We start from the raw sequence: 27679 nt of genomic DNA, 5'->3' as shown, positions 1-27679 counted from the left end.
AACCGTTTGATCCTGACTTCAGATTTGTGGGCGAACGTCGCCTGCTTTGATGGTGATGTGGAGGGATGACAGATCGCTCCTCCCCGAGAGAACGCGAGGGTGGACCCGGGTCCATCCAGCCCAGCTTCTCCACGCTGATGGTGGTCGCTGGAGGACGGCTGGGTCGAGCGAGCGCCGGTGCTGCCCGTCTGCTTCGGCCATCTCCAGCAGTTTTGAAGTCAGGGATTCAGAGCCTGGAGCATTCTAGTGTTTTACCAACTGGAGACCAGTCACGCTCTCTCCAGTCACGCTGGAGAGAGTCCAGTGGAGGGCAACGAGGATGAGGAGGGGACTGGAGCATCCCTCCTACGAGGAGAGGCTGAGGGAGCTGGGCTTGTTCAGCCTGGAGAAGAGAAGGCTGAGAGGGGACCTTCGAAATGCCTCTAAATATCTGCAGGGTGGGTGTCAGGAGGACGGGGCCAGACTCTTTCCAGTGGTGCCCAGCGACAGGACAAGGGGCAATGGGCACAAACTGAAGCCGAGGAAGCTCCAGCTGAAGATGAGGAAGAACTTCTTCCCTCTGAGGGTTCCGGAGCCCTGTCCCAGGCTGCCCAGGGAGGCTGTGGAGTCTCCTTCTCTGGAGATATTCCAGCCCCGCCTGGCCGCGGTGCTGTGCAGCCTGCTCTGGGTGACCCTGCTTGGGCAGGGGGTTGGGCTGGGTGACCCACAGAGGTCCCTGCCAACCTCTACCATTCTGTGATTCTGTGATTAATGCTGGAGGAATACAGCGAGGCGATATCTGTGTCCACAAATAGGTGAAATCTGGATTTGGGAGCTATTTAGGGAGCGCTAGGAGGCCCGGGAGACCGCAAATGGAAAATAAAGGACCTGGGAGACAGGATAAAATTGGTATTAAAACAATAAAACTGCTGCCTTGTGTGTGCAGTTGTCAAATTCAGCCTTGTTAAAGGTGAGGGATGCTGGGGGAGAGCTGTGCTTCACAGCCACTTGCCCTCGGTTCTGCTGGGGCGCGTTGAACGGCCGGGTTCGCCGTGGAAATGGCGACGGAGGCGATGCCAGCCCCGTCCCTCGCTCGGAGACCGTCCTCCCTCCTGGCCAGCCAGCCTTGGTCTGCCGAGGAGCCGGCAGCTTCCCCTCCCTGCAGCTCCGGGCTGGGGCTGTCGAGTGTCGGGGGGCCCGGGCGCGATGCCGGTGGGTGCTCCCACCCCGTGCTGCAGCTCTGCCCGTCTCCATCGCGTCTCTCGTGGTTTCAGCTCTAAGCAGGACCCGATGTGGCGCCGAGGGCTGGGTTTCCTTGCGTGGAAGGGGGGACTTTCACAGCTCCAGCCCCACGTTACGCAGGAGGCTGTGCAAGAAAATCCCCTCTTTTCCCTTTCCAGCCCCCGACTCTGCACTCCCCTGCTTGAGATGAGGAGGACCGCTCGCCCCAGGCGCTTTGGGCAACGTTGGTGGAGGCTTGCATACCCTCACCCAGCTAGAAACTTCTCCCTTCTTCATCCTACCTCCTTTTTAGCAGAAATGCCTCTTAAGCATAATTAAAAATATAGAAAATAAACATGTTTCCTAGGCCTGTCCATTGGTCCCTTTCATCTTTCTCCTCTTTTTTCCACCACATGTCAACAGAACACTCCCCTCCTCTCTGGATTTTGGGGGAGAAGGAGGATTGCCTTAGCTTTATGCCTTGGCCAACAAGCGTAATGCTGCGTTGGCTTGAACCCATCCAGAGGACACAGGCTTCTTGTATGCAGATTTCTGCTTTGATCTTTCCTCTCGCCCTCCCTCCCTCTGTCCCACCCTGCCGAAACGCGCTTCCTCGTCCCCGCGCGAGGCTCGCCGTGTTGTTGGAAGGTGCCGGAGTCTGCGCGGCGCCTGTTTGTTAAGGGAAAAAAAACAAAAAAGAATTTGTGCTTTTAAAGAAATCGAACTGGAAATCTAGAAAAGAAGAGGTGGTTCCCCCCACCCCGTTGCGTAAGCAGAAGGGCTCGTGCCAACGCTTGTGCTGGTGTTGAAGCCCGTGGTCAGACTGAAAGCTCTGCTGAGCTGGCGAACAGGGGGCCAGATGCTGCCCCGTGGTTTCCTCGGGGAGCGAGAGCAATGCTCAGTGAAATTTCCCTACTTTGAGAAACTTTAGAAAATGTAAATATGGACAGAGATAGGTGGATACCAATGAAGTGTAGTGTAGTAATAGCAATACTCACTCTAATTGTGAGGTACCTGGTCTCTTGGTGCCGCGCTCTGTTGGGTTTGCCGTGGAGTTGCACTCCACGATATCACGATATGTCATGAGTTAGAATGGTGCTTGCTTGTATGCGTTCTGCGTGTTTCACCCTGGTCCCCTGCTCTCTTTTAGGTGCCCGGGGCCCAGGACCTGGTGGACTTCTCGCCGGTGTACCGATGCCTGCACATATACTCTGTCCTGGTGAGTAGCTCCGTGCTGCGGATGCTGGACTGGGGTTTGAAGATGACACAGAATCACAGAATCACAGACTCACAGCATGGTTGGGGTTGGAAGGCACCTCTCTGGGTCACCCAGCCCAGCCCCCTGCCGAAGCAGGGTCACCTACAGCAGGCTGCACAGGACCTTGTCCAGGTGGGGCTTGAATATCTCCAGAAAAGGAGACTCCACAGCCTCCCTGGGCAGCCTGGGCCAGGGCTCCGTCACCCTCAGAGGGAAGAAGTTCTTCCTCATCTTCAGCTGGAACTTCCTCTGCTCCAGTTTGTGCCCGTTGCCCCTTGTCCTGTCGCTGGGCACCACTGGAAAGAGTCTGGCCCCATCCTCCTGACCCCCACCCTGCAGATATTTAGAGGCATTTCGAAGGTCCCCTCTCAGCCTTCTCTTCTCCAGGCTGAACATGATGACGGGGTGCTGCTCCTTCCACTGATGCTGCTGGAAGGAGGGGGTTGCAAAGCATTGGTCAATGTTCACCTAGCTAGGGAGTGCATTACCTGGAGCAGAAAGTAGGCCGGTGATGGATGGATTTGGTAAAAGCTACAGTGACTTCATGCAGGCCACAGAGATGAAGGGAGATTTTCTCCAACTCTTGGACGCCCTGGGTTTACAATACACACATTTCTTGGTCAGATAGTTTTCCTCCAAGAATTCTTCTTTGAGCACAGTAACTTCATGATTCAGTGTGAATGAAGGAGTTGCGGGGGAAAAGTTGGTTTTAGAAGTATAGTTTGCTGCGCTCAGGAGAACTTTACCGCTCTTCAAACGTTGTCTGACAGGAGCGGGTTTGCTGCCGTCCCACCAAATCCACCGTTGCACTGTGTCACTCCCAGTCTCCCAGAATCACACAGAATAGTAGGGGTTGGAAGGGACCTCTGTGGGTCATCTAGTCCAACCCTCCTGCTGAAGCAGGGTCACCTACAGCAGGCTGCACAGGACCCTGTCCAGGCGGGTCTTGAATATCTCTGTTGTGGGTTGGTGTCTGGTTATGGGCTAAAAAGCGTTACTCTGAACCATGCCATGACCTGGAGAACTGTTCGAGAGCGCTCCCGTCTCGGCAGATGTGGGCTGCTGGATGAGCTACGTTTTCTCCGAGGTGTTATGAGTACATATGATACTGATTTTTTTTTTTTACTTATTTATTTAGAACAAGGGCGGATAAGATGCCCTTTGTAGCTTTCCCTTCAACTTTTAATTTCAGCAATGCCTCCAGCTGTGTACGAGCCTCACATCTTACAACTACCTGACAGGAGGGTGTAGTGAGGTGGGTGTTGGTCCCTTCTCCCAGGTAACCAGCAATAGGATGAGAGGCGATGGCCTCAAGTTGCATCAGGGGAGGTTCAGATTGGATATTAGGAAAAATTTCTTTCCTGAAAGAGCGGTCAGGCCTTGGACCAGGCTGCCCAGGGCAGTGGTGGAGTCCCCATCCCTGGAGGGGTTCAAAAACCATGTGGATGTGGCACTTCAGGGTTTAGCAGGTGTGGTGGGGTTGGGTTGACGGTTGGACTTGATGATCTTGGAGGTCTTTTCCAACCTCAATGATTCTGTGATTCTACGATTCTGTGATCTGCAGGCCCAAAGAACCTGTGGTGTTCGCACCCGCTCCGTAAGGTCCTTCGGGGCGAGGGAGCTTGCCGCGGGCTCTTCTCCTGCGGTTGGCCACGCCGAAGCCCGGGCAGCAGATGAAAGGAGCGCTCTGTTCGCAGCTTTCCTCCCTTTCCGCGGCGGAGCCGGGCTTGAGCGAGAATTGTTTTGAAGGCATTTCTGAAGCCAGTTTCTCCGGCAATGCGTACAGATGAATTTGCGAAAGGAAAAGAATTGTCATAGAAAACATTCCTATAAAATCTTTCTGTGCCCTCATCTGTTAATAATTATGCAATTTGGCTCCATTGCCGCGAGATTTTATTGGAATGAAGAAGTTAACCTACGCGAAATGTGTGACTCTGTTTATCTTGGACAAAAACCTCCTCCTCAACCCCGGCGCTGGGAGCCCGGGTCAGGGAGTGTGCTAATTGGAGATTACAACTGCTCTGAAACGCTTTGTGGATTTCCAAGTGTCACTTTCCTTGGAGAAACTTCAGTCAAGACGATGTATAATGAAAACAGGGTCGGGGATCCTATTTGTGGAGCTTCTGCGCGTTTGTTTAATGCAAGGGTATTTATTTGTGTATTTATACATAAAGCTGTTATGAAAGGGATGAAGAGGTTTCGCTGGTGGGCATAGCAGGTCTGCACATTTGAAATGGTCTTGTTCTTGCTTCGGGGCTTTGTTGCTGTCTTCTTGCTTTACTTTTTAATCTGGAATAGCAGTTGGTCCTTGGAGGAGTCGTAGGGAGATGCGGCTGCTCAGAGACGGGTTTCATGGGCAGCGCTCTGCGGAGGACCTGAACGGGGTTGTCTTCTGCTGGAGCTGGAACAGAGCGTTGGACGTGGTGATGAATGGCTCTAAACTAAAAGAGGGCAGATTTAGATGAGATATTAGGAAGAAATTCTTCCCCATGAGGGTGGTGAGGCCCTGGCCCAGGTTGCCCAGAGAAGCTGTGGCTGCCCCCTCCCTGGCAGGGTTCAAGGCCAGGTTGGACGGAGCTCTGAGCAGCCTGGTGTGGTGGAAGAAGTCCCTGCTGATGGCAGGGGGGTTGGAACCAGATGATCTTCAAGGTCCCTTCCAACCCAAACCATTCCATGATTCTATGTTGAAGTTAGACCTGGGGCAGGACTTTCATGGCAGTGCATTAGCGTCCTCCACCCTGTCCTGAGCTGAGATCATGCAATCCTTCTTCCCCCACTCCTTCTGTATTTCAGCCCAAAGCCCTAGTAACGAGAAGAAATATACAGCAGAGCTCTAGAGAAGGTGTGTTGGTGAGGCAGGAGCAAGAGAAGAAGGTAACCGACCGTATTAAAGGCTCCTGAAAAGAAAATTGTCCTCTTCTTGACCTGCGATTGAATCCTGCCCTGGCTTTCTAGGCCCGACTTGGGTTGAACAATGTCAGGGATCCAGCAAGCATCGAGGGAAACGGCCACATCAGTGTCAGACGGAAGGATCATAATGTAATAGTTACCAAAAAAATCCTAATATTTGTCATTTACAATAGCGTTATCTAAATGCTTGGCCTGCAGTTAAAAAGGCCCACGTTGAATAAACATTGAGATATTTATTATTTTTAGTGAAATCGACCTTCCAGTCACCTCGGTTTTATGGCCGTGCTGCTTATAAATTCCCAAAGGATTATTTGAAAAATCCTACTCATATCTGCCAGCCTTATCAGCGGGGCAGGAGTTCACATATTGTAACGGGAGGTCAGGCTCCGGTCATGGTCTTGCGGAGGGGGCCAGGCACCTGTAAATCCTTCCTTCAGCAACCAAGGCGAAGTACAATATCAAACAGGCGAGGAGACTTTTTCCAGGAAACGCTGAACTTTCTCAGGAAGGGCAGAGGAGGGGGAAAGAAAGTGAAGGAAGGTCAGGCGGGGGTTAATTGCGAGTTGGACCTTGGCGTGGTGGCGGCTCCGGGGAGGACAGGCTCTGGTGGGATGCTTTATGGGACTATTCATGGGGCGATTCCTTTTCTGGTGAGAAACGGGCCGGCTGACGGCGTCTCGAGGAAGAAATGGGTGGAGGGGAGGCTTTGAGTATCAGCAGATGTCGAACAAAACATCACAAGAGGGTATTTGCGTGTTTTATACATGGGGTTGCACGCACGGAGAACCATTCTTTGCTCCACTAACCCTTTGGTTTCACGATTTGGGTTTGTGTCTCTGAACGGTGCCTAGAACAACAAATCCTCACCCTGCCTCTGCTTTCTGCACACAGCAAATATACTCTGAATCACATGAAAAAAGGCTTTTCAGCTGACAGGTTGGGTTTCAGGTTGGTGCGAATCCTGGTGGCCAAGAAGGCCAATGGCATCCTGGGGTGCATTCAGAGGAGTGTGGGCAGCAGGTCAAGGGAGGTTCTCCTCGCTCCTCTGCTCTGCCCCGGGGAGGCCCCATCTGGAGTCCTGTGTCCAGTTCTGGGCTCCCCAGTTCAAGAAAGATGAGGAGCTACTGGAGAGAGTCCAGCGGAGGGCTACGAGGATGAGGAGGGGACTGGAGCATCTCTGCTCCGAGGAGAGGCTGAGGGAGCTGGGCTTGTTCAGCCTGGAGAAGAGAAGGCTGAGAGGGGACCTTCAAAATGCCTCTAAATATCTGCAGGGTGGGGGTCAGGAGGACGGGGCCAGACTCTTTGCAGTGGTGCCCAGCGACAGGACAAGGGGCAACGGGCACAAACTGAAGCAGAGGAAGCTCCAGCTGAAGGTGAGGAAGAACATCTTCCCTCTGAGGGTGACGGAGCCCTGGCCCAGGCTGCCCAGGGAGGCTGTGGAGTCTCCTTCTCTGGAGATATTCCAGCCCCGCCTGGCCGCGGTGCTGTGCAGCCTGCTCTGGGTGACCCTGCTTGGGCAGGGGGTTGGGCTGGGTGACCCACAGAGGTCCCTGCCAACCCCGACCATTCTGTTATCCTGTGGCTCTGTGAATCACTATCCACCGAACAACCTCGGTGCCTCGATGGGAATCCTGGTAACATCAGAAAAATGCGCAGTGTCCTCTTCTAGGAAAACCGGAAAAAGCCTAGCTGGAACCATGGATGTGGTCTTCTTCAGATGCCAGGAGCATCATATTAAGGGGTTGAGGGCAGGAGCCGGCGGCAGGGCCGTCGCGCGTGAGTCGTGGGGCCTGTCCTGGTCTCCTTGGTCAATTGGCCAAAGTCCGTGTCTGGTTTGAGCCGAGCGTAGTCCCTAAACCCTGCTTAGCTTCCGCACGGCAGCGATGTGCTGTGTGAGGACATTTAGGGCTACAAGGATGGTGAGGGGACTGGAGCATCTCCCCTACGAGGAGAGGCTGAGGGAACTGGGCTTGTTCAGCCTGGAGAAGAGAAGGCTGAGAGGGGACTTTCGAAATGCCTCTAAATATCTGCAGGGTGGGGGTCAGGAGGATGGGGCCAAGCTCTTTTCAGTGGTGCCCAGCGACAGGACAAGGGGCAATGGGCACAAACTGAGGCACAGGAAGTTCCATCTGAACATGAGGAAGAACTTCTTCCCTCTGAGGGTGACAGAGCACTGGAACAGGCTGCCCAGGGAGGCTGTGGAGTCTCCTTCTCTGGAGATATTCCAGCCCCGCCTGGACAAGGTCCTGTGCAGCCTGCTGTAGGTGACCCTGCTTCGGCAGGGGGGTTGGACTAGATGACCCACAGAGGTCCCTTCCAACCCCTACTATTCTGTGATTCTGTGGTTCTGTGATTCATCCGCAGCGTGGTTGGGCTGCTGGGCTGTTGGTATCAGGTACATCTTCTCCTGGAGTTAACAGAGAAGTGTGTTGAAAACGGTAGTATTATTATATAAAGAAGGAACAAGAATATTTCAAGCGAAGTGATTTTGCCATTGACGTTTTTATCTTTTATGTTGTCTTTGACCAAAGTCTGTGTAACGCGGGAGTTGCTTTGATCGATGTCCAAAATAAATTAGGAAAGGTGAGGGTTGGGCCAGATGGTTTATCTGCTGGAGCATCTGAGCAGCTGTTGGGTGCCTTGGATTTCGACGCCAAGACATGGGATGGCTTTGCTTTACATAACAGAAAATGAAAAGCAGGTTTTTGTTTCATGTTTCCCCTAAGCTGTAGGAAGGCAGAACGCAAAGAGTGAACGCCGAGCAGAAAGGAATTGAAAAAAACCCAAAAAACCAAAAAACCCAAAGAAAGTCAGAGTGGTTTGCGCGGAGGGTGCTCCCGAGATGGTGTCTCAGAGGCAGCTGATGGTGATTTAAGCTGCTGAAGCTCCTGCTCCGGCCAGTGCTGGTGCCTGTTAGTACTCATTTAGGGTTTGCCTTAGCTAGGTGGGTTTTTTTAGCTTTATGCTAATTGCTTGCTAACTACTTTGAGGTTCTTCACATGTTGGTGAAGACACCGGTATTGACGCTCCCAGCTCTTTGATCCCAGCTACAAAGGGGTCGTTTTAGGGTAAAGAACAAGTGTCCAAAAAAAGAAAAAGAGAGCAGATTCTGATGTAAATACAGGCTTAAAACTGTAGCTGCCTGCTCGTTGATGAAGTATTCCTGGAGAATCCCAGATCTGGATAATTTAGATAAATAGCAGTTGACAGGTATTTACTATAAATTTGTCGTATCTCGCCCCTGACGTTTTTATCTGCTGTATTGCTTCTGCCCCGAGCCTCCCTAACCCTAAAGCTGCTTTGATGCACAAAGTACATGAGGGAAGGGGAAAAAATGTCAAACAAGTAATAAAAAACCCCACAGTTTACTAAAAATAATCAGGATAGAAAAGTCTTTAAACTTCTGCGTTAAAACGCGTGCGCTGTGCATGGGCTGTGCCCGCTTGGCACATTTTTGCCTGCCCGTTTCAGTGAAGAACAGGGTGGTTTAGATCTCCTGGCTGGGCAGAGCCGGCGTGGCCTTGGGTTTATTTTTGCTCATCGCTGAGATTTGCTGCGTTTCGGTTGCAGGAGCTGCACGGGGGTTGAGTGGCTCAGGGGCTCGAGGCTGAGGACGGGAAGCACGGATTTCTACCTCCAAGCCGAGCCTTTGGGGTGGGAGATGCCGCGACTCCGGCGGCCGGTCGTTCGTCTCGTCCCAGCCCTCCACTTAAATAATAGATATATATATTTTTTATTCCTCTTTAAGTGTGCTAGCGATTGTGCTGCCTCCGTTAATCCTTTTTTTGCTGCCTTTCTGGACTCATAAATAGGCAGGCGGGTGGCTCCTCTGCTGGTCCGTCCTGCCCCCTCCCCACCGCCCGCGTCCCCACCAAAATGTTTGTTCTTCGGTAACAGGGGGGGGCAAAACAATTGAAGTTCTTCTTTCAAGGGATGTGAAAGCCTCTTGTAGGAACCACCCTGCAAACAGTAAGAGCTACCCAGCCCTCTCCTTCGGATGAAAACGTCTCTGTTTTCTCTTTGTAACGCTACTTGTTTCTTCTGCAACACAAACCCTACCGTGGAAAGTCTGTGGTTTCCTTCTATTTTTGAGATCAGGGTTGTAAAGTTTTCCCTCCGTGTCCTTGGGAGCTTTAAAACTTGGTGGTATTTTGTTTTTTGGAGGCGGGGGGGGGAGGGAAGCAGTGGAAAAAAACTTTCCTTCTCGAAGTCTCTGGTGACTCCTTGTTCGTCTCCGCCACTTTGCGGCTTGTCCCATCGCCGCGTCCTGGCGTATCTCGCTGTCTGCTGACTTGGCTGACCCGCCGGTGCCTGGTGGGGTTCGATAGCTATAAACACCGCCCGGAGATCATAGGGGAAGGCTGGGGGTGAGCCACTTTGTGCGCTGGCTTGATAAGGACACAGGAAAAGCCATTAGAGCGAGCTGGTGTCAGTGACCTGCGATAACCGCTCGGTCCTACGTGCTAATGGGCCCTGGGCAGCGCGGCTGGCTGCGGTGGCAAGAGATTTGACTTCTGTAATTGTCATATTGCTCTTTTAACCCCGTGACCTTATTACCCATGAGAAAACCACTTGGCTTCGATCAAAGAAGCAGCAAAGAAATCAGTGTTCATTCTAAGCCGGCTTAGATATGATCACAGGCAGCCTTGATTCTTAAACTATTCAGCTTGGAAAACAGACATGTTAGCAGGGAGGGGGGGGTGGGGAAGAAAAAAGAGGTTTACTACAATAGCCCGGATGCAGACTTCTTGTCACCTGAGGTTGGGAACAGCCGCCCTGCTTTCCCAGGGCTTTGCAAAGCTCTGCACTGAAAATGCTCTCAGATTTTACACTGAAAGCTGATTTCATCCAGATTCACTCAATCCCGTTCCACTCTTAGCAGCTAGAAGAAGAGGCTGGCTCTGTTAGTCCCCACTGTGGAAAATATATTGTGTCTCTTCAGTATTTGGTGGAATCATTCAGGATGGACGGGACCTCAGGAGGTCTCCTGCCCAAAAGTAGGGGCAGCTCTGAGGTCAGACCGGGTTATTCAGGGCGTTATCCAGCCTGGTCTTGCAAACCTCCAAGGGCCAAGGCTGCAAAACTGCTCAGGGCAACTTATTCTACTCCATCACCTCCTTGCAGGTATCGAAGGTGGCCGTTAGGTCCCCCCGACGCAGCCACTCCTCCAGACTGAACAACCTCCGTTCCCCTGTGGGTGAGTGCTCCAGCCCCAACCATCTTGGTGGCCTCCAGCGAACTCGCTCCCCTTGGTCGGTGTCTTTCCTGCGTTTGGGAGGCCCAAAACTGGATGCGGGGTATAGATGGAGTCCTAACGAGCGCTGCATAGAGGGGGATAATCGCTTCCCTCGATCTCCTGGCTTTGCTCCTGTTCATACAGCCCAGGAGCCGTTGGCCGCCTCTGCTGCCAGGGCAGGCGGCTGGCCCGTGTTCAGCTTGCCGTCTGCCAAGGTTCTTGGTCCTCATCCACAGAGCTGCTCCCCCGGCGGGCAGTCCCCGGCCTGTGTTGCTACGAGAGGTTCTTCCTTCCCAGGTGTAGGGCTTGGCGTTTCTCCTGGCTTATTTTCATCAGGCTCTCGTCAGCCCGTTCCTCCAGCATGTCAAGACCCTGCGGATGGTGGCCCTGCCCTCCGGTCTGTTGACTTTTCCCCCCAGTTTGGTGTCATCTGCAAAGCATGTGAGTGTATTCGGTTGCCCCCACCGGGTCACGGACGCAGATGTTAAGCAGGACGGGTCACAGAATCGCAGAATCCCAGCATGGCAGGGGTTGGAAGGGACCTCTGTGGGTCACCCAACCCAACCCCCTGCCCAAGCAAGGTCACCCAGAGCAGGCTGCACAGCACCGCGGCCAGGCGGGGCTGGAATATCTCCAGAGAAGGAGACTCCACAGCCTCCCTGGGCAGCCTGGGCCAGGGCTCCATCACCCTCAGAGGGAAGTTCTTCCTCATCTTCAGCTGGAGCTTCCTCTGCTTCAGTTTGTGCCCACTGCCCCTTGTCCTGTCACTGGGCACCACTGGAAAGAGTCTGGCCCCGTCCTCCTGACCCCCACCTTGCAGATATTTAGAGGCATTTCGAAGATCCCCTCTCAGCCTTCTCTTCTCCAGGCTGAACAAGCCCAGCTCCCTCAGCCTCTCCTCATGGGAGAGATGCTCCAGTCCCCTCCTCATTCTCCCAGACCCTGTTGTGGTTGCCTGCTTGTTACCAGCTCCGATGTTGGGTACAACCCGTTAATCACGGCCCTCTGAACATGACCACCCAGCCAATTATTTGCCCATCCAGCTGATCACTCGTCCAGACTGTGACATCCAACCCTGGACACAGGGATGATGTGGAAGAGCATCTCAAAAGCCTTGCTAAAGTCAATGACACCCACTGCTTTCCCCTCATCCCTAGGTGCTGTCATGCTGTCGCAGAAGGCAAGCAGATCGTCAGCATAGCTTCTTGTTAAATTCGTGCTGGTTGTCCCCAGTCCCCTTCTCCTCCATACACCTGGAAACGTGTCCCAGGAGGACTCAGCTCATGACTTCCCTGGGGACTGAAGCGAAGCTGAGTGTGCTGTGGTTCCTCAGATCAGCTTTTCAGCTTTTATTGCAACATTTAGCTTTTTCCACTTGTTGGGACCGTGTCTTTTTCTATGGTATTTTAGCTACTATGGGTTCTTGGGTTCCAGGGTGCTCAATATCAGGACTGATTTTGTTAGGAGATGTTCACCTTGAGTGGTGCAGAATACAGGCCGGCTGAATGACCATGAAGACCAGCACCACTATTTGTGTTGTGTGAGTGTGGGAAGACTCTTCCTAAGGTTTGCTCCATTTCCGGGTGCTGGGGCTCAGAAAGGTCCCGGGAATGTTTGGAAAATGCCTCAGCTACCCCAGAGAGCTTTGTTGAGGTGTCCAGAAGCGGTGATATCTCAAAAATAACAAGTGATAGAGACGGAAGTGCACTGATTTGCAAAGAATTTCCCTGAACAACATTGAGTTTTCTAAGGTGAATCTCAGTTTAACAGAAAGAGAAATCTCTAACAAGCGTTCCCGTTCCATCTTTTCTCATCCTTTGGTTGCAGACTCAGAATAATTTAGGCTGGAAGAGACTCATGGAGGAGTGCGGTCCAACCCTTCACTCAGGGCTAAATTTGAAGTCGTATCGGGGATCTCGGAGCCACATCAGGTTGAGATTTGAGGATCTCCAAGGGTGGAGACTGCCCACCCTCTCTGGGTCCCTGTCGCAGTGTTTGGCCACCCTTACTGTGTGACGTTTTCCCTGTTAATTTGAATTTATCTTTTGGCATTTCTTCTTTTGCCTCTCCTTTTGCTGTGCATTTCCAAGGGGAGCCTGGCTCCAAATACCCGTAATCGCTTCCTCACCCTTCTTCTTCCTCACCTTTCCCCACGAGTCACGTGCTCCAGCTCCTTCAGTTACGTTGGTGGCTACTGCTGGCCATGCTTCAGTGCGTAGTACATCAGCATCTCTACAGCTCCTCTTTCACAACACACTTTTAAAGCCTCTTTTGTCGCAGCTGGATCACAAGTGACAGGGTGACCATGAGCCAGCAGTGTGCCCTGGGTGCCAAGAAGGCCAATGGGATCCTGGGGTGGACTAGATGACCCACAGAGGTCCCTTCCAACCCCTACCATTCTGTGATTAGGAGGAGTGTGGGCAGCAGGGCGAGGGAGGTTCTCCTTCCCCTCTGCTCTGCCCTGGGGAGGCCCCATCTGGAGTCCTGTGTCCAGTTCTGGGCTCCCCAGTTCAAGAAAGATGAGGAGCTACTGGAGAGAGTCCAGCGCAGGGCTGCGAGGATGAGGAGGGGACTGGAGCATCTCTCCTACGAGGAGAGGCTGAGGGAGCTGGGCTTGTTCAGCCTGAAGAAGAGAAGGCTGTGAGGGGACCTTCGAAATGCCTCTAAATATCTGCAGGGTGGGGGTCAGGAGGACGGGGCCAGACTCTTTCCAGTGGTGCCCAGCGACAGGACAAGGGGCAACGGGCACAAACTGAAGCCGAGGAAGCTCCAGCTGAAGATGAGGAAGAACTCCTTCCCTCTGAGGGTGACGGAGCCCTGGCCCAGGCTGCCCAGGGAGGCTGTGGAGTCTCCTTCTCTGGAGATATTCCAGCCCCGCCTGGACGCGGTGCTGTGCCCCCTGCTCTGGGTGACCCTGCTTGGGCAGGGGGTTGGGCTGGGTGACCCACAGAGGGCCCTGCCAACCCCGTCCATTCTGTGATTCTGTGATGCTGTTCCACTGGGCTGATGCTGATATTCGATATTTAGGACGTTGGGTTTTTTGCTGCTAAAAAGAAGCAATGAGTACTCTCCGTGCCGGTTCACAGTGTCATGTGAGAGGTGCCTCAACAGAACCCTAGACCCAAATCTGACCCTGGTGGTTCCGGTCTGGTTTCTGTTGACTGTCCCCAAAATTGAGGGGAGAGAAGATCCCCAGGAACCCTTCTTAGAAGTGAAGAGTCTTGCCTGGGGGCTGCCCTCTCTGCCCTTGCCTCCAGACTCCGTGCACAGAAATCGCCGAAAAGCAAAAATAATTAGCTGTGCGTGGGAGCAAAGCTGTGAGGTTTGCTGGCCCCGTCCGAGAAGCGTTTCGGGCACCCTGGGCTTCAGGCTGGATCTCAGCAGAGCACGGGTGAGACGGGGACTCGCTGAGACTGCCAGAACAAGAGGCCTTGGGAAGAGCCTTCTGCGTGAGGACCGCTGAGCTCTTCGTGTTAATCAAGCTGTGTGCATAAACTACGTAAATTATAAATGCATAAATTAAAAATGCATAAATGAACCCCAGGGGAATTATCATGTGCGGACCAGAAATTTCATTTTTTTTTTCTTTTTTTTTTAAGAGGAGGGCCGTGTGTTTGTGGGGGAGGACGGGGCTGTGAAATAAGCAGCCGCCGAGGTTGCTGCGCCTCAGAAAACGGCTCAGCTGCGGTGGCTGTTTTCCTGCTACGTATGTTTTTTCTCATCCTAAAGGCCTATACGCAGCGCATCTGGGAAATGATTGCCATCCTGTTTTCAATAAAACCCATTTTTTTTTTTTCCTTTCGTGAAGGGTCTCGAGCTGGCTGGACATCCATTCTCAAGCTGTTTACAAATATTTGCGCAGGAAAGGGTGAGCAATGTTCAGGCCGGGCCTGTGACGCAGATACCCCCTGTTTCGGTCCTCTGCTCAGGAAAACCTGGAAGCCAGGCGGTTTGCCACACAATGAACAAACGCCGCCGTGGCATTCCGGGAGCACGGCGCGGGAGCCGTGGTCTCGCCGTGGGAAGGGGAGAAGCACGCAGACCCCCCTCCCGACCCCAAATGGTTGCCGCAGCTCGGAGATCAACGGGCGGCTCGGGTCGTGTTTTGTGATGGGTGGTGGAAGAGCTCTGATTTGGGGGGTTGATGATTGCTGTGTACAGAAGCACACGTTCAGAAGGTGAGCGTTGCCCTCAGAGAGGTTTTCCTTGGCTCTGCTCTCCTCTCCTGAAGCCCTCAGAATGAGAGGTTTGGCTTCACAGAATCACAGCATGGTCGGGGTTGGAAGGGACCTCTGTGGGTCACCCAGTCCAACCCCCTGCCCAAGCAGGGTCACCCAGAGCAGGCTGCACAGGACCACATCCACGGAGGGTTTGAATATCTCCAGAGAAGGAGACTCCACAACCTCCCTGGGCAGCCTGGGCCGGTGCTCTTGTTTAGCCTGGAGAAGAGAAGGCTGAGAGGGGACCTTCGAAATGCACCTTCGGAGAAAGGTGCCTCATCTCTTATATCATTTGAGGCTGGAACCTGGAGGTCTCAGGTGACTTCTGGTCTTCTAGCTTCTCCGCTTTGCAGAGACTTAACCGTCTCCTCACAGACACTGAGCAACCCACAAGAGCTGTTAGGAGAGCAGGGATTTGTCTCTCGCCTTGAAATCTTCTTTCCTGGCTTGACTACCTCCAGCTTGTCTTGCCCCAGCCATGGTGGTCGTATGGTGTTGAAACACCTTGGAATCCTTCAGGATGGAATATTGTAAGGAACAACGTAGTCTGAAATGTTGTGCCTGTTCCTTCTTGTGATTGTTTCGAATATTAACCAAAGGACTACATGGAACTACGCAGCGAACTCTTCATTGTGGTAATGGCTTGGGCATGCCACGGAGCACGGTTTCTGCAGCTGCTGCTGGGTGGGAAGCCTCATGGTTTGCTTATGTGTAGACCCTATAACTACACGGGTGCACATTGACCCGTACGGGTGGCCACGTGTGTGTATGTTACTGCCCTCTCGGGAAGCTGCTGTTGTGTCCATCTTCCCGGCGTCACAGACACAGGTTGGAGGTGACCTCTGGAGATCACCGTGTCCAGCTCCCCGCAGAAGCAGGGTCAGCTAGAGTGGGGTTGCTCAGGAGTGTGACCGGTTGGGATGGAAGCTCCACAGCTGCTCTGGGCAGCCTGTTCCAGTGTTTGATCACCCTCACGGTAAAAAAGGTTTTTTTCCCTTGTGTGTAATGGAAATTCTTCTCTTTAGGTTTGTCCTGTCACTGGGCACCACTGAGAAGAGTCTGGCTCTGCCTTCTTTACTTCCCCCACCAGTTGCTTGTGTACACTGAGAAGGTCCCTCTGAACCTTCTCTTCTCCAGGCTGAGCAGTCCCACTACTCTTGGTTAGATGTTCCCATCCCTTAACATCTCTGTGGGGCTTTGCTGGGCTTGCTTGAGTGTATGTGTCTCTCGTACTGGGAAGCCCAGACCAGGACGCAGCTCTCTAGATGTCCCACCAGTACCGAGTAGAGAGGAGCATCACCTCCCTCGACCTGCTGGCAACACACTGCCAAGCACAGCCCAGGGGTCTGCTGGCCTCCCGTGCTGCAAGGGCACGCTGCTGGCTCATGGTCAACTTGGTGTCCACCAGGACCTTTCCTGCTGAGCTGGTTCCCAGCTGGTCAGCCCCAGCATGTACTGGTGGTGGGACTGTTCCTCCCCAGGGGCAGGGTTTGGCATTCGTTGGACTTCATGAGGTTCCTGTTGGGCCGTTTCTGTCCAGATCCCTCTGACCGGTGGGACATCCCTCTGGTCCGTCAGTTGCTCCTTCCCATTTTACATAGAATCACAGAATCACAGAATAGTAGGGGTTGGAAGGGACCTCTGTGGGTCGTCTAGTCCAACCCTCATCTGCTTTTTCAGGGGGCGGAGGAATCAAAGCAGATTTCACCCAACAGAGCTCCGTGGGTGACGGGTAGGAGGAATAATTCTTGTTCCACTCAGGTGAACCAAGTGCTGGTGCTCGTGCTTACACCTCTGTGTGGGTAACACGGCCATGTCACTGCTTGCTCGGTTGGGTTGCTTGGTGCAACTGTTTCCTGTAGTTCTTACATATGTGTTGGGTTAGGTGGGCAGAGCTGAGAGCTGGTCAAACCAGAGGTCACGCTGGTTCGCTTCTGGTTGGGAGTTGGCTGCCAAGAAAACCAATGGAATCCTGGGGTGCATCAAGAAGAGTGTGGCCAGCAGGTCGAGGGAGGTTCTCCTTCCCCTCTACACTGCCCTGGTGAGGCCTCATCTGGAGTCCTGTGTCCAGTTCTGGGCTCCCCAGTTCAAGAAAGATGAGGAGCTACTGGAGAGAGTCCAGTGGAGGGCTACAAGGATGATGAGGGGACTGGAGCATCTCTCCTACGAGGAGAGGCTGAGGGAGCTGGGCTTGTTCAGCCTGGAGAAGAGGAGGCTGCGAGGGGACCTAATAAATGCTTATAAATAGCTGCAGGGTGGGTGTCAGGAGGATGGGGCCAAGCTCTTTTCAGTGGTGCCCAGCGACAGGACAAGGGGCAATGGGCACAACCTGAGGCACAGGAAGTTCCGTCTGAACGTGAGGAAGAACTTCTTCCCTCTGAGGGTGACGGAGCACTGGAACAGGCTGCCCAGGGAGGTTGTGGAGTCTCCTTCTCTGGAGATATTCCAGACCCGCCTGGACAAGTCCTGTGCAGCCTGCTGTAGGTGACCCTGCTTCAGCAGGAGGGTTGGACTAGATGACCCCCAGCGGTCCCTTCCAACCCCTACTATTCTGTGATTCTGTGATTCTGTGAGCTGCATCCCCCATGCCTGTATGAATTTGGTTTGCATGGATCAGTGCCTTAAAAAGAGGCAAAAAACCCTCGCTGTCAGATGTGGAAATGGGCTGCTGGGTCGGGGCTTCATTCCCAGTACGGAGGGTGCAGGTGATGCTGGGTGTGCTGCTCCTCAGCGGCGCTTGGAATGGGAGGTCCATTGATTAGTTCACCTTGATTTCTCCGTGCTCCCTCACCGTTCCCCCACGTTCTGTCATGGCAGAACCAAAACCCAATATGCAAAGGGAATTTTCCAACCCAGATGTTTTCTAGCAGAGTCTGAGGAGCGAGCTGCGCCGCGCCGCTCCAACGGGGCGTGCGGGATGGGTGCTTCTCTGCTCCGTCCCGAGCACGTCCTTGGATTCAGGGAGGGGGGAAACAAAGAGCTTTGAACTCAAACCGTCCAGTGGTACGGCACCAGCTCCTCGTGGAAATATCCCCGGTTAGGGACGTTTTTTCCCCCGTGTGTTTCTGCAGTGGATGCAAACCCCGTCTGTCGGTGATTATTGGCTCTCTGGTAGGAGACACACAGCTTAAAACACGCAATATTAAGCAGGCTCTAAAGACTGGGTGAGAAAAAAGTAAATAAGTGAAAATTTGAGTTGCAGAGTGCATTGTTTTGAGTACATTTTTGCCTCCTGTCCTTCCACCTTCCCCTTCCCTCGACTCCTTTGCCTCCCTCCAGACCCGTCCCTCATCTTCCTCAAGGACTCACTCTGCACTCTGCTTAAATTGAGGTGGTTTTTTTTTCCCCCATAATTGATGGGAGCCCTGACAAGAGCTGATTAGCTGCTGGGGATGCATCCTTCCTTGCAAAGCTTGTGACCGATCTCCACCGCTTCCTTCCTTCCTCGAGACCGGCGAGCGAGCTTTCTTCTGCGAGCAGCCAGTTGCCTGGTGTGGAAGACGCTCTGGGCTTGTCCCGAATATGTTTTTTTCCCTGGTAGCTCATTCATGACAAAGTTTTAATGAATTTTAAATATGTCACAAAAAGAGCACGTGGTTAGAAACCATCTCTCCTTGTTTTTACGCTGGGAAGTGTTGGGCTGTGCTTTCCTTTGCGGAGAGGGGGGGGATTGAAGGCGAGCGGAGGGGAAAGGCACGTCCCCGTGCGCTTAACCTTGCAGGTCACCTGGAACGGGAGGAGATCGCCAAAAACGCAGCCTGAAAATGTTCAGCTGCTGCTCTTCATAATGAGGAAATATCTGTCTACATCATCGCTTTGTAACTTTTCAAAAGTAGGACTTGAAAAGGAGAAGGGGGAGTTGGAGAGGGAGCCGCGCCACCGTATTTTCCAGAATGAGAAACACAGGCTACTTGTTCAGTCAATTCGGTTTAGGTCAGTTGTAGTTATGAAAAACAGATGATTGCTGGTGATCAAGCTGTACTTTGACAAATATCCCATTGTTTCAGCCTGCAGTGATTTTTTTTTTTTTTCTTTCCCAGAGCGTTGCCCGGTGCGGGGCTTGGCGCTCGCCTTCCTCCGGCTCGGAGCCGGTCGGCCGGCGCGGGGCTGGGTGCTCCAGACCCGAGGGCTTGGCTCTGCCCGGAGGGGGAGATTGCACAGAAAGAAAGGCTCAGTGCAAAATGGGTGAAATTTCCACCCTGGCTATTAAAATATGAGCTCGCTTGGGGCTCTCAGAAATGCTTGAAATGATGCTTCCTACATACGCGTTGTGTCCTATGAAGCAGAGTAGAAGTTTGTTTGGGGGATGCTGGTATTTGGAGAAGCTCCTCAATATTAGTGTATTTAGCCCTGTGTTGCTTGGAGTTACTATATATTCTTCTACGGTTTCCCCTAGAAAATATTCACGTACGAATTATATCTCTGGAGTAGGGAAAGTGTTATTCACGTTGCAGAGATGGGGCTGGTTGAAGCCGAGGTAGATGTCCGCGTCCCCGTGCGGGTCTGACCCCCGGCGAGAGGCTGAGCCTTGCTCTGACGTTGGCTGGGTCTCGCGCTCTGCATCTTTGGAGCCGAGTGAGGGTGCTTTGGTGGGATTGCTCGGCGAGGTGGCTGTCCTTCATCTGAAATGTCCAAACAGCTTCTATTTCGGGTGTATTTTCAACTTTCTAAGGTTGAGACGCAACGTGGGCAGATAAATGCTACGTGGCTCTGGTTTTATGGACAATGTGAAGGCTGCAAAAGGCCAAGGGAACGTTTAATCCTCTTTAGAATCTTTGTTCTGAAATCAGTATCCCTTTGCTTGGGAATCTATCGGCTTCTGGGATGCAAAGGACTAATTCTGGGTAACTTCAGCTCAGATAACTCAGGGGACAAGCTTTTCTTCACATGAGGAAGAACTTCTTCACTCTTCTTCACTCTTTTTTTCATGTGAGGAAGAACTTCTTCACTCTGAAGGTGATGAAGCACTGGAACAGGCTGCCCAGGGAGGCTGTGGAGTCTCCTTCTCTGGAGAATATTCAAGCCCCACCTGGACAAGGTCCTCTACAGCCTACTGTAGGTGACCCTGCTTGGGCAGGGGGTTGGACTGGGTGACCCACAGAGGTCCCTTCCAGCCCCGATGATTCTGTGATTCTGTGATTCTTTCTGTGCCTCGTGGCACAATGCACCGCCTAAAAGATTCAGTCTCACCAAAAAAGCCCAGAAACTCCTCGCCCTTGCCTGAAGTCTCAGCCAGCACGGACAGCTTGTGTCCATGAGGGTGTTAGGGAGAAGATTGGGTTGGTCAGCCCGTGAGCAGGTGGATCAGGCGCTCAGGACGTGTGTGCAGATGGCTGGGGAGTCTAAAAGCAGGAAAAAGGTTGATGTAGAGAAGCGTTTTCGTGGTAGGAGAAGGTCTCCTGCGTGTCTCTCCTTGGAGCAGTTACAGGAAATATTCCATTAGATGCTGGCAAGGCCGAAGGGCTGGATTTGGGTACGGTCCTGGTCACTGGCGTCACTTTTAGAAACATTACGCTGTTACTTGATGTATTTTGTCATCTGAAAACAAAATCAAAGCTATTAAAAATATGGAAAACCGGTTTGCATTTGACTTCTTGTCGGTGCGACTGGTCTTCGGGGTATGAGTGTGCGTTGGATCTCCTGTTGCGCTGCTACCACTCCGAGATAAACCTTTGACTATTAATCATGGGAGAAGATTACCCTTTCCAACCGATCTGAATCTGTGCCTCTTGCTTTCTGCTCCCCTGGAGCAGCGTTAGCTCTGAGGAGCTGGGAAAGCTCGAGCTGTCATCCCAGAGAAGTTTAATGTCCTTCTCGCCTTTTACGGCTCAGCGGGCTCTGCGCTTCACTTCATTTGTCAGGCACGGCAGCTCCAGATCTGCAGGGCTTCTTTTCTGCTAGCTAGTAAAAAGTACAATTTTGAAGATCGGAAAAGGCCCACAAGGGAAATATTTTGAAGTATTTGAGTCTTTCTGTATGCTCCTTCTGAATGAACGTGTCTCTCTTCAATATTGAGAATCGATTTGCTAAATACAAAAATGCTGGTTTAAAAGGTTGGCCGTGTGTGCAGTGTTCATACAAACAAACTGACTCTCCTCGGCCAGGATGATGTGACGTTAAATCGCGTGTCAGAGCGGGGCAGCAGTCTGCTGCTCGGTCTGGTTGGAGGAGATGCTGTGATACCTGGTCCTGGCTAAACAGAATAACAGAACGAACGATACTGGGGTAACAGAGGCTGGAGAGCAGCTCTGCGGAGAGGGACTGGGAGTGCTGGGGGACGACAGGGTGACCATGAGCCAGCAGTGTGCCCTGGGTGCCAAGAAGGCCAATGGGATCCTGGGGTGCATGAGGAGGAGTGTGGGCAGCAGGGCGAGGGAGGTTCTCCTCCCCCTCTGCTCTGCCCTGGGGAGGCCCCATCTGGAGTGCTGTGTCCAGTTCTGGGCTCCCCAGTTCAAGAAAGACGAGGAGCTACTGGAGAGAGTCCAGCGGAGGGCTACGAGGATGAGGAGGGGACTGGAGCATCTCTCCTCCGAGGAGAGGCTGAGGGAGCTGGGCTTGTTCAGCCTGGAGAAGAGAAGGCTGAGAGGGGACCTTCGAAATGCCTCTAAATATCTCCAGGGTGGGGGTCAGGAGACTGGGGCCAGACTCCTTCCAGTGGTGCCCAGCGACACGACAAGGGGCAACGGGCACAAACTGAAGCAGAGGAAGCTCCAGCTGAAGGTGAGGAAGAACTTCTTCCCTCTGAGGGTGACGGAGCCCTGGCCCAGGCTGCCCAGGGAGGCTGTGGAGTCTCCTTCTCTGGAGATATTCCAGCCCCGCCTGGCCGCGGTGCTGTGCAGCCTGCTCTGGGTGACCCTGCTTGGGCAGGGGGTTGGACTGGGTGACCCACAGAGGGCCCTACAACCCCTACCGTGATGGGATTCTGTGATGCTGTGTGATTCTGTCCCTTCTCGCCTTGCAAAGCTCCCTGAAACCTGGGATGCGACGGGAAATGTGCAATGAGTTTTTCGAGGCAGGTTTTCAACACGAGTGTGCTTGAAACCAGGCGTGCTGCTGGTGATTTTCCTTTAAAATTGATTTACAAGAAAGACTCCCATCTGTTCTCTACGGAGACATTTGCTCTCTTGCTGTTCCTCAGTGGGCTTAGTGCAGGGCTCGAGTGTGGAGCATCGGTTCTTCATCCGATCCTTCCCCTCTGCTCACGTTTGGGAAGGTTTTGGGTGGGTGTAATGCCTTCCAGAGCTGCATTTTGCAGCCTGACAGACCCCTGCGCAGGCTGGGCTGGCTGCAGAAGGAAACTTTCTTGGTGGGAGAGGGAGATCCGTTGCGTAGATAGAGCCGAGCTGTTGATGCCTTCTTCGTCCCGTGGTTTTAGGAGCTGTTTTCTGCGTGCTCCATCCAGCCCGTCGAGTCCTTTGAAGAGAAGAGCACCCGACCCGCGGTTCTTCATGGATTTGGCTGTGCTGCCGCAATGGCCCCCGGGTTTGGGGCTTTGGGGCTTGGCTGCAGGTTTTTGGTGGCTTTTAGCTCCTCTGAGCCACGCGGCACGAGGAGTGACTTCTTCCAGCTTTGTCACGTAAGCTGGATCTTTCGGAGAGAGAATATGAAAATGATAAGCACCATTTTCCCTAGTTTTTAAAGACTTAGAGTCTGTTCCGATCTCTAACCTCTGTTTTCTCTGAAACTTCTGACACCAGGTCTTAAGGATGCTGGAAGTTTACATCGGCACGGGAAGCCGTTGGGCAAATTTATCGGGGAAAAGAAAAATAAATCTATCAAGGGCTATGAAATAAAAAGACCTGGCTTGTGGGTCTGGGCATCCCTGCGCGGGAGGCTGACGGAGGCTGAGAAATTGCGCTTGAAAAAACGGATTGCGTGTTCGCCCCGTTCTTGTGTCATTTTAGGCCCCATCTGGAGTCCTGTGTCCAGTTCTGGGCTCCTCAGTTCAAGAAAGATGAGGAGCTACTGGAGAGAGTCCAGCGGAGGGCTATGAGGATGAGGAGGGGACTGGAGCATCTCTGCTGCGAGGAAAGGCTGAGGGAGCTGGGCTTGTTCAGCCTGGAGAAGAGAAGGCTGCGAGGGGACCTTCGAAATGCCTCTAAATATCTGCAGGGTGGGGGTCAGGAGGACGGGGCCAGACTCTTTGCAGTGGTGCCCAGCGACAGGACAAGGGGCAACGGGTACAAACTGAAGCAGAGGAAGCTCCAGCTGAAGATGAGGAAGAACTTCTTCCCTCTGAGGGTGCCGGAGCCCTGGCCCAGGCTGCCCAGGGAGGCTGTGGAGTCTCCTTCTCTGGAGATATTCCAGCCCCGCCTGGCCGCGGTGCTGTGCCCCCTGCTCTGGGTGACCCTGCTTGGGCAGGGGGCTGGGCTGGGTGACCCACAGAGGGCCCTGCCAACCCTGACCATGCTGAGATTCTTTCATTTTTTAGTAACACCAGGTCTGGTGCCGACCGACGGCCGCCACGTAGCATTTGCATGGGCGAATTGGGAAAGCTGGTTTTTCCTGCTGGTTAAACTGGGGTGTTGTTTAACTAGCGGTACCAGCCGGCTGAGCCGGGTGTGGGCAGGACATGGGGCGTCTCCTGGCAGCTCCTGGGTGCTGCCGTCGGAGCCTCGCCGGGGCTTTGGGAGACGTTCAGTTTGCTGAGCTCGTGATTATCGGCATGAGGTCAAAATCCTTGGAGCTGCTCTGCAGATCAGAGGCAACTGCTTTTGTAAACCTGGGGATTTTTGATTTTTCCCAGTTGTACCAGTGTAGGTAAATGCGGGTGAGGTGAAAGAAGGTTTGTAAAAATACCGCTTTCCTGGACTGAGCAGCTGAAAGGCACTTTATTCCCATTTCCATGCTTTTTTTTTTCTGTTCTTTCAAGGATTAGCAATACCTACTTGTTTATTTTCAACGAAAGCTTAGGTAGCCGTGCAGCACTTTTGCCTCAGATGTTGAGGGCAAATGTTGGAACCCCTGGTTGGGATCGTGAGGGCAGAGCTGTCACCAGAGGTGGCTTCTCTGTGATTTCCAGAGGAGATGTAGAGATGGGAGCTACCCACCCGTTTCACCGAGCTGAAGAGCCAGTTCTGTGCTGGCAATTTTACTTGACCCGGGTTTTCTTTTATCCCTTTAAGTCTTTAATTCTTCCATTTTCCATCGTGTTGGCAGTTTTTTGTCACTTCGTTGATGGCTTCTCGCTACAGTAAGATGGGAACACCTGACCATGGCCAAAGCAAAGAATTATTTGGCTTCCTTCTTCTGGTCCACACCACCCTCCAGTTGCTTTTGTGGTGATCCCTTGGAGCGGAGAGGGGAAAACGGTGGGGTTGTTCTTTTCTCTACAGCAACAGCTAGCCAGGAGCGTGGGCCAGGGAGCTGGCGAGCAGCAGGATCTGGTTCTCTTGTACCTCTGTTTCTCAGTTCCTAGGTCTTCCTCTCCTCTGTGTCATGCCAGCCATAAAAATTTCACAGAATCATAGAATCGTTACGGTTGGAAAAGACCTCTAAGATCATCAAGTCCAACTGTCAACCCAACCCATGCCTGCCAAACCATGTCCTGAAGTGCCACGTCTACACGTTTTTTGAGCTCCTCCAGGGATGGGGACTCCACCACCTCCCTGGGCAGCCTGGTCCAATGCCTGACCACTCTTTCAGGAAAGAAATTTCTCATAATATCCAATCTGAACCTCTCCTGATGCAACTTGAGGCCATTGCCTCTCATCCTATCTCTGGTTACTTGGGAGAAGAGACCAACCCCTGCCTCACTACAACCTCCTTTCAGGAGGTTTTTTTTTTCGCTGCCCTTCTCTGGACACGATCCAGCCCCTCAATGTCCTTCTTGGAGTGAGGGGCCCAGAACTGAACACAGCACTTGAGGTGCAGCCTCACCAGTGCCAAGTCCAGGGGCCCGATCCCCTCCCTGCTCCTGCTGGCCACACCATTCCTGATCCAAGCCAGGATGCTGCTGACCTTCTTGGCCACCTGGGCACACTGCTGGCTCATGTTCAGCTGGCTGTCAACCAGCACCCCCAGGTCCTTTTCCACCGGGCAGCTCTCCAGCCACTCCTCCCCAAGCCTGGAGCGTTGCGTGGGGTTGGTGTGACCCAAGTGCAGGACCCGGCATTTGGCCTTGTTGAACCTCACACAGTTGGCCTCGGCCCATCGATCCAGCCTGTCCAGATCCCTCTGCAGAGCCTTCCTAACCTCCAGCAGAACGACCCTCCCACCCAGCTTGGTGTCATCTGCAAACTGAGGGAGCACTTGATCCACTCATCTAGGTCGTTATTAAAGATAGTAGACAAAACTGGCCCCAAAACTCGGAGCCCTGGGGAACACCACGTTTCTCACTAGATTGTGATCTCCTCCTATTGGGAAAACTGGAACATCTATAAAAGGGGCTGATGTGGGAAGAAGTTGGCTTCTGGTCCAGGCAGAGACAAACATGGCATGCGAGGGCCATCGCGCTAATCGCCGGAGCCCCTCGTTAAGCCGGGACGGTCCTCAGCGGAGGTACCCGTCGCGGTTCCCCGAAGCACTGCGCTTGGTCTCATCCCTACCCTGCTCATCTTCATGGTTTTATGATGATTTTTTTTCTTTTGACAAACCCTCCCGCGCGCCATGCGGGATGTGCTGCCGGGCTCGAACGTTAGAGGGCGTCTCCTCCTCACGCTTCTTTAGTTTTTACATTTTTTTGCGGCGTGTTTTGTTTTAGCTCGGCTTAATCTATAGGGCCGTCTTTAAAAAGCAAATAGAGCGTTTGACCCGCTGTGCAAATTAGCCATATGGTGAAGTGTAATATCCCGCTGACCCTCATTACCGTGCGGTATGAAAAGCTCTCCCCTTTTCACGTGCAAGCATATTAAAGTGGCCTTTTCAGCGTTTTCTTCCATATAAAACTGTCTTCACTCCCGTGGCCAAGCAGTTAAAAGGGAACTCCAGCTGCAGCCGGGAGGGTGAAATTAAAGGCTTTACCCTCGTCTAAAAGGAAAATACGATATTGCTTCCTATAGACAGGGCAGGGGAACAATGCTGCGCCGCCGGCTCCGGCAGCGGGACGGAGGGGTAATGGCCTTATTTTCTGGGAGGAAGGAGCCCGACTCCTTTCAGAGAGGAGCTGTTGGGCGTCCACCTTGGAGGAAGGGGGAAAAAGGGGGAAATCTCACCTATTTTCCTCTATGGTTAACTATTTCATGGCCAAGCCGGCGGGAAGCAGTGGGAAGCCATGTCAGGACCTGCTGCAGGACCCCAGGCTTTCCCTAGGAGAACCAGCGACTCTTGTGCTGCTTTGCATCAGAGCTGAAGAAAAACCCATGAACAACTTCGCCATGTAGAGAACTGGCTTTGAAACCACTTCTCTGGTGCCTTGATGCCCGTATATTCCTTGTTTGCCTGACTGGGGCTGGCTGGGAGCTCACCTGGCCTCCCGGTGCCCTACCCCTAGGGATCAGGAGGGTATTTTTGCCCCATCTTCTTGATCTCTGCTGATGGAGGTGGCCCAGCTAGCACCGCCGAACTAGCTGGTGGAGCGGGAGGCAGGTAACTGTATCTGTTGGACCCGGACTTCGAGCTTGGCTTTCTTCTTGCTTTTGCTTTGTAAATTTTTGTTGCTTGCAAACTTTGCTTTGAATTGACTTACCAACCCAACGATGGGAGAGAGGAAGGGGAGTGCCAGAGCTCCTCCGGACCCTGCTGGGTTGGCTTTCTGCTCTTGTGGCTCTCGCTAGTTAGAATTTCTTCAGCTGACTAGCTCATGACCTTGGCACTACGTGATCTCTGGATCACTCCTTTTCTTTGGGATGGCCTTCGGTCGTGCTCCTTGGTCTTCTTCCGCTTTGCTAGGTCTCACTTACTTTTTTTAAGTGGTTGAGTACAAGTCCACCAAGTCAGGCAGGTGGTTCCTATCAGTGTACCGTTGTTGGACACAAGCCCTGAAGCATCTGAAACATGAAATTCATAGAATCAGAGAATGCTTTGGGTTGGGAGGGATCTTTAAAGGTCATCTAGCTCAACGCCCCCTGCAGCGAGCGGGGACGTCTTCAACTAAATCAGGTTGCTCAGAGCCCCGTCCAACTGGGGTTTACCAATTCAGAGAAGAAATGGGCGATGGTCTTCCACCTGGGGTGTACTGTTTGGAGCCAGGGTTAGGTGTAGTAGGACCCAAATCCTGCCTGAGCTGGTAGGAAGGAGATGTCTCCATGCATGTGCCTATGGCCCTTCCCTTTGTAGGAATTGATGCGCAGCGTAATGAGATACCGGCCAGCAAAGCAGCACGGAAAATCGGCCCAGCAAAGGTGGTGGAGACATCCCAGGTCAGGACAAGGTGGGGCTGTGACTGCTCTCCGCTCGCCTGTGCTCGCTCAGCCGTGCGGGACACGTGGAGATGAGCGTGGCCGTTGGCGAGCGTGCACGGCTCCGCGGCCCTCGGAGGGAGAGGCTCACCTCAAAAGCGGCGCTCGCCGTACCGCCGCGCTCTCTTCCCCCCACGCGATTTTCTGGTTGGCTTTATCTTTCTGTTTTCGGTATCGAGGGGGTGTTTACAGTCAACAGGCGGTTCCACGGGGCTGAGCAGGAGCCTCCTTTTTGATCCTGATTCAGCAAAGCGCTTACAGGCTCACTGCTGAGCACCTGCACGTGTACCCGTGTGCCTCCGCGATATAATTTGGGAGTATTTATGTTATTAAAGTTAAGCATCTGCTCAAGAGTCGGACTTCTTTGTGTCTCATTAGTGGCTACTGGCGTTCTCTAGTCTTGGTAGATCTTCAGGGCATGTTAAACTTATTTTCCAAGCTTATTTTCTTGCAACTTATTTCTAGCTAAGTTTCCAAGCTCCTGTTGGTTTCTTTAAGCGCGGGATGATGCCCCTTT

The 27679-nt window shown here is 52.9% G+C and overlaps 1 protein-coding gene across 5 annotated transcripts in view; it reads left to right on the top strand.

The window, feature by feature from the left end:
* The window catches only part of EXOC6B (exocyst complex component 6B), a 368403-nt gene that overhangs the window by 175047 nt on the left and 165677 nt on the right, over nt 1-27679 (top strand). For all 5 annotated transcript variants that reach the window (XM_075420231.1, XM_075420229.1, XM_075420230.1 and 2 more), the window contains one exon: nt 2351-2419. In XM_075420231.1, the coding sequence (XP_075276346.1) occupies nt 2351-2419 (69 nt within the window). The remainder of the gene's footprint in view (nt 1-2350; nt 2420-27679) is intronic.

Source organism: Opisthocomus hoazin, chromosome 5 (genome assembly GCF_030867145.1).
Source record: "Opisthocomus hoazin isolate bOpiHoa1 chromosome 5, bOpiHoa1.hap1, whole genome shotgun sequence".
Taxonomy (NCBI): Eukaryota; Metazoa; Chordata; class Aves; order Opisthocomiformes; family Opisthocomidae; genus Opisthocomus; species Opisthocomus hoazin.
This window is presented reverse-complemented; position numbering and strand designations above follow the sequence as displayed.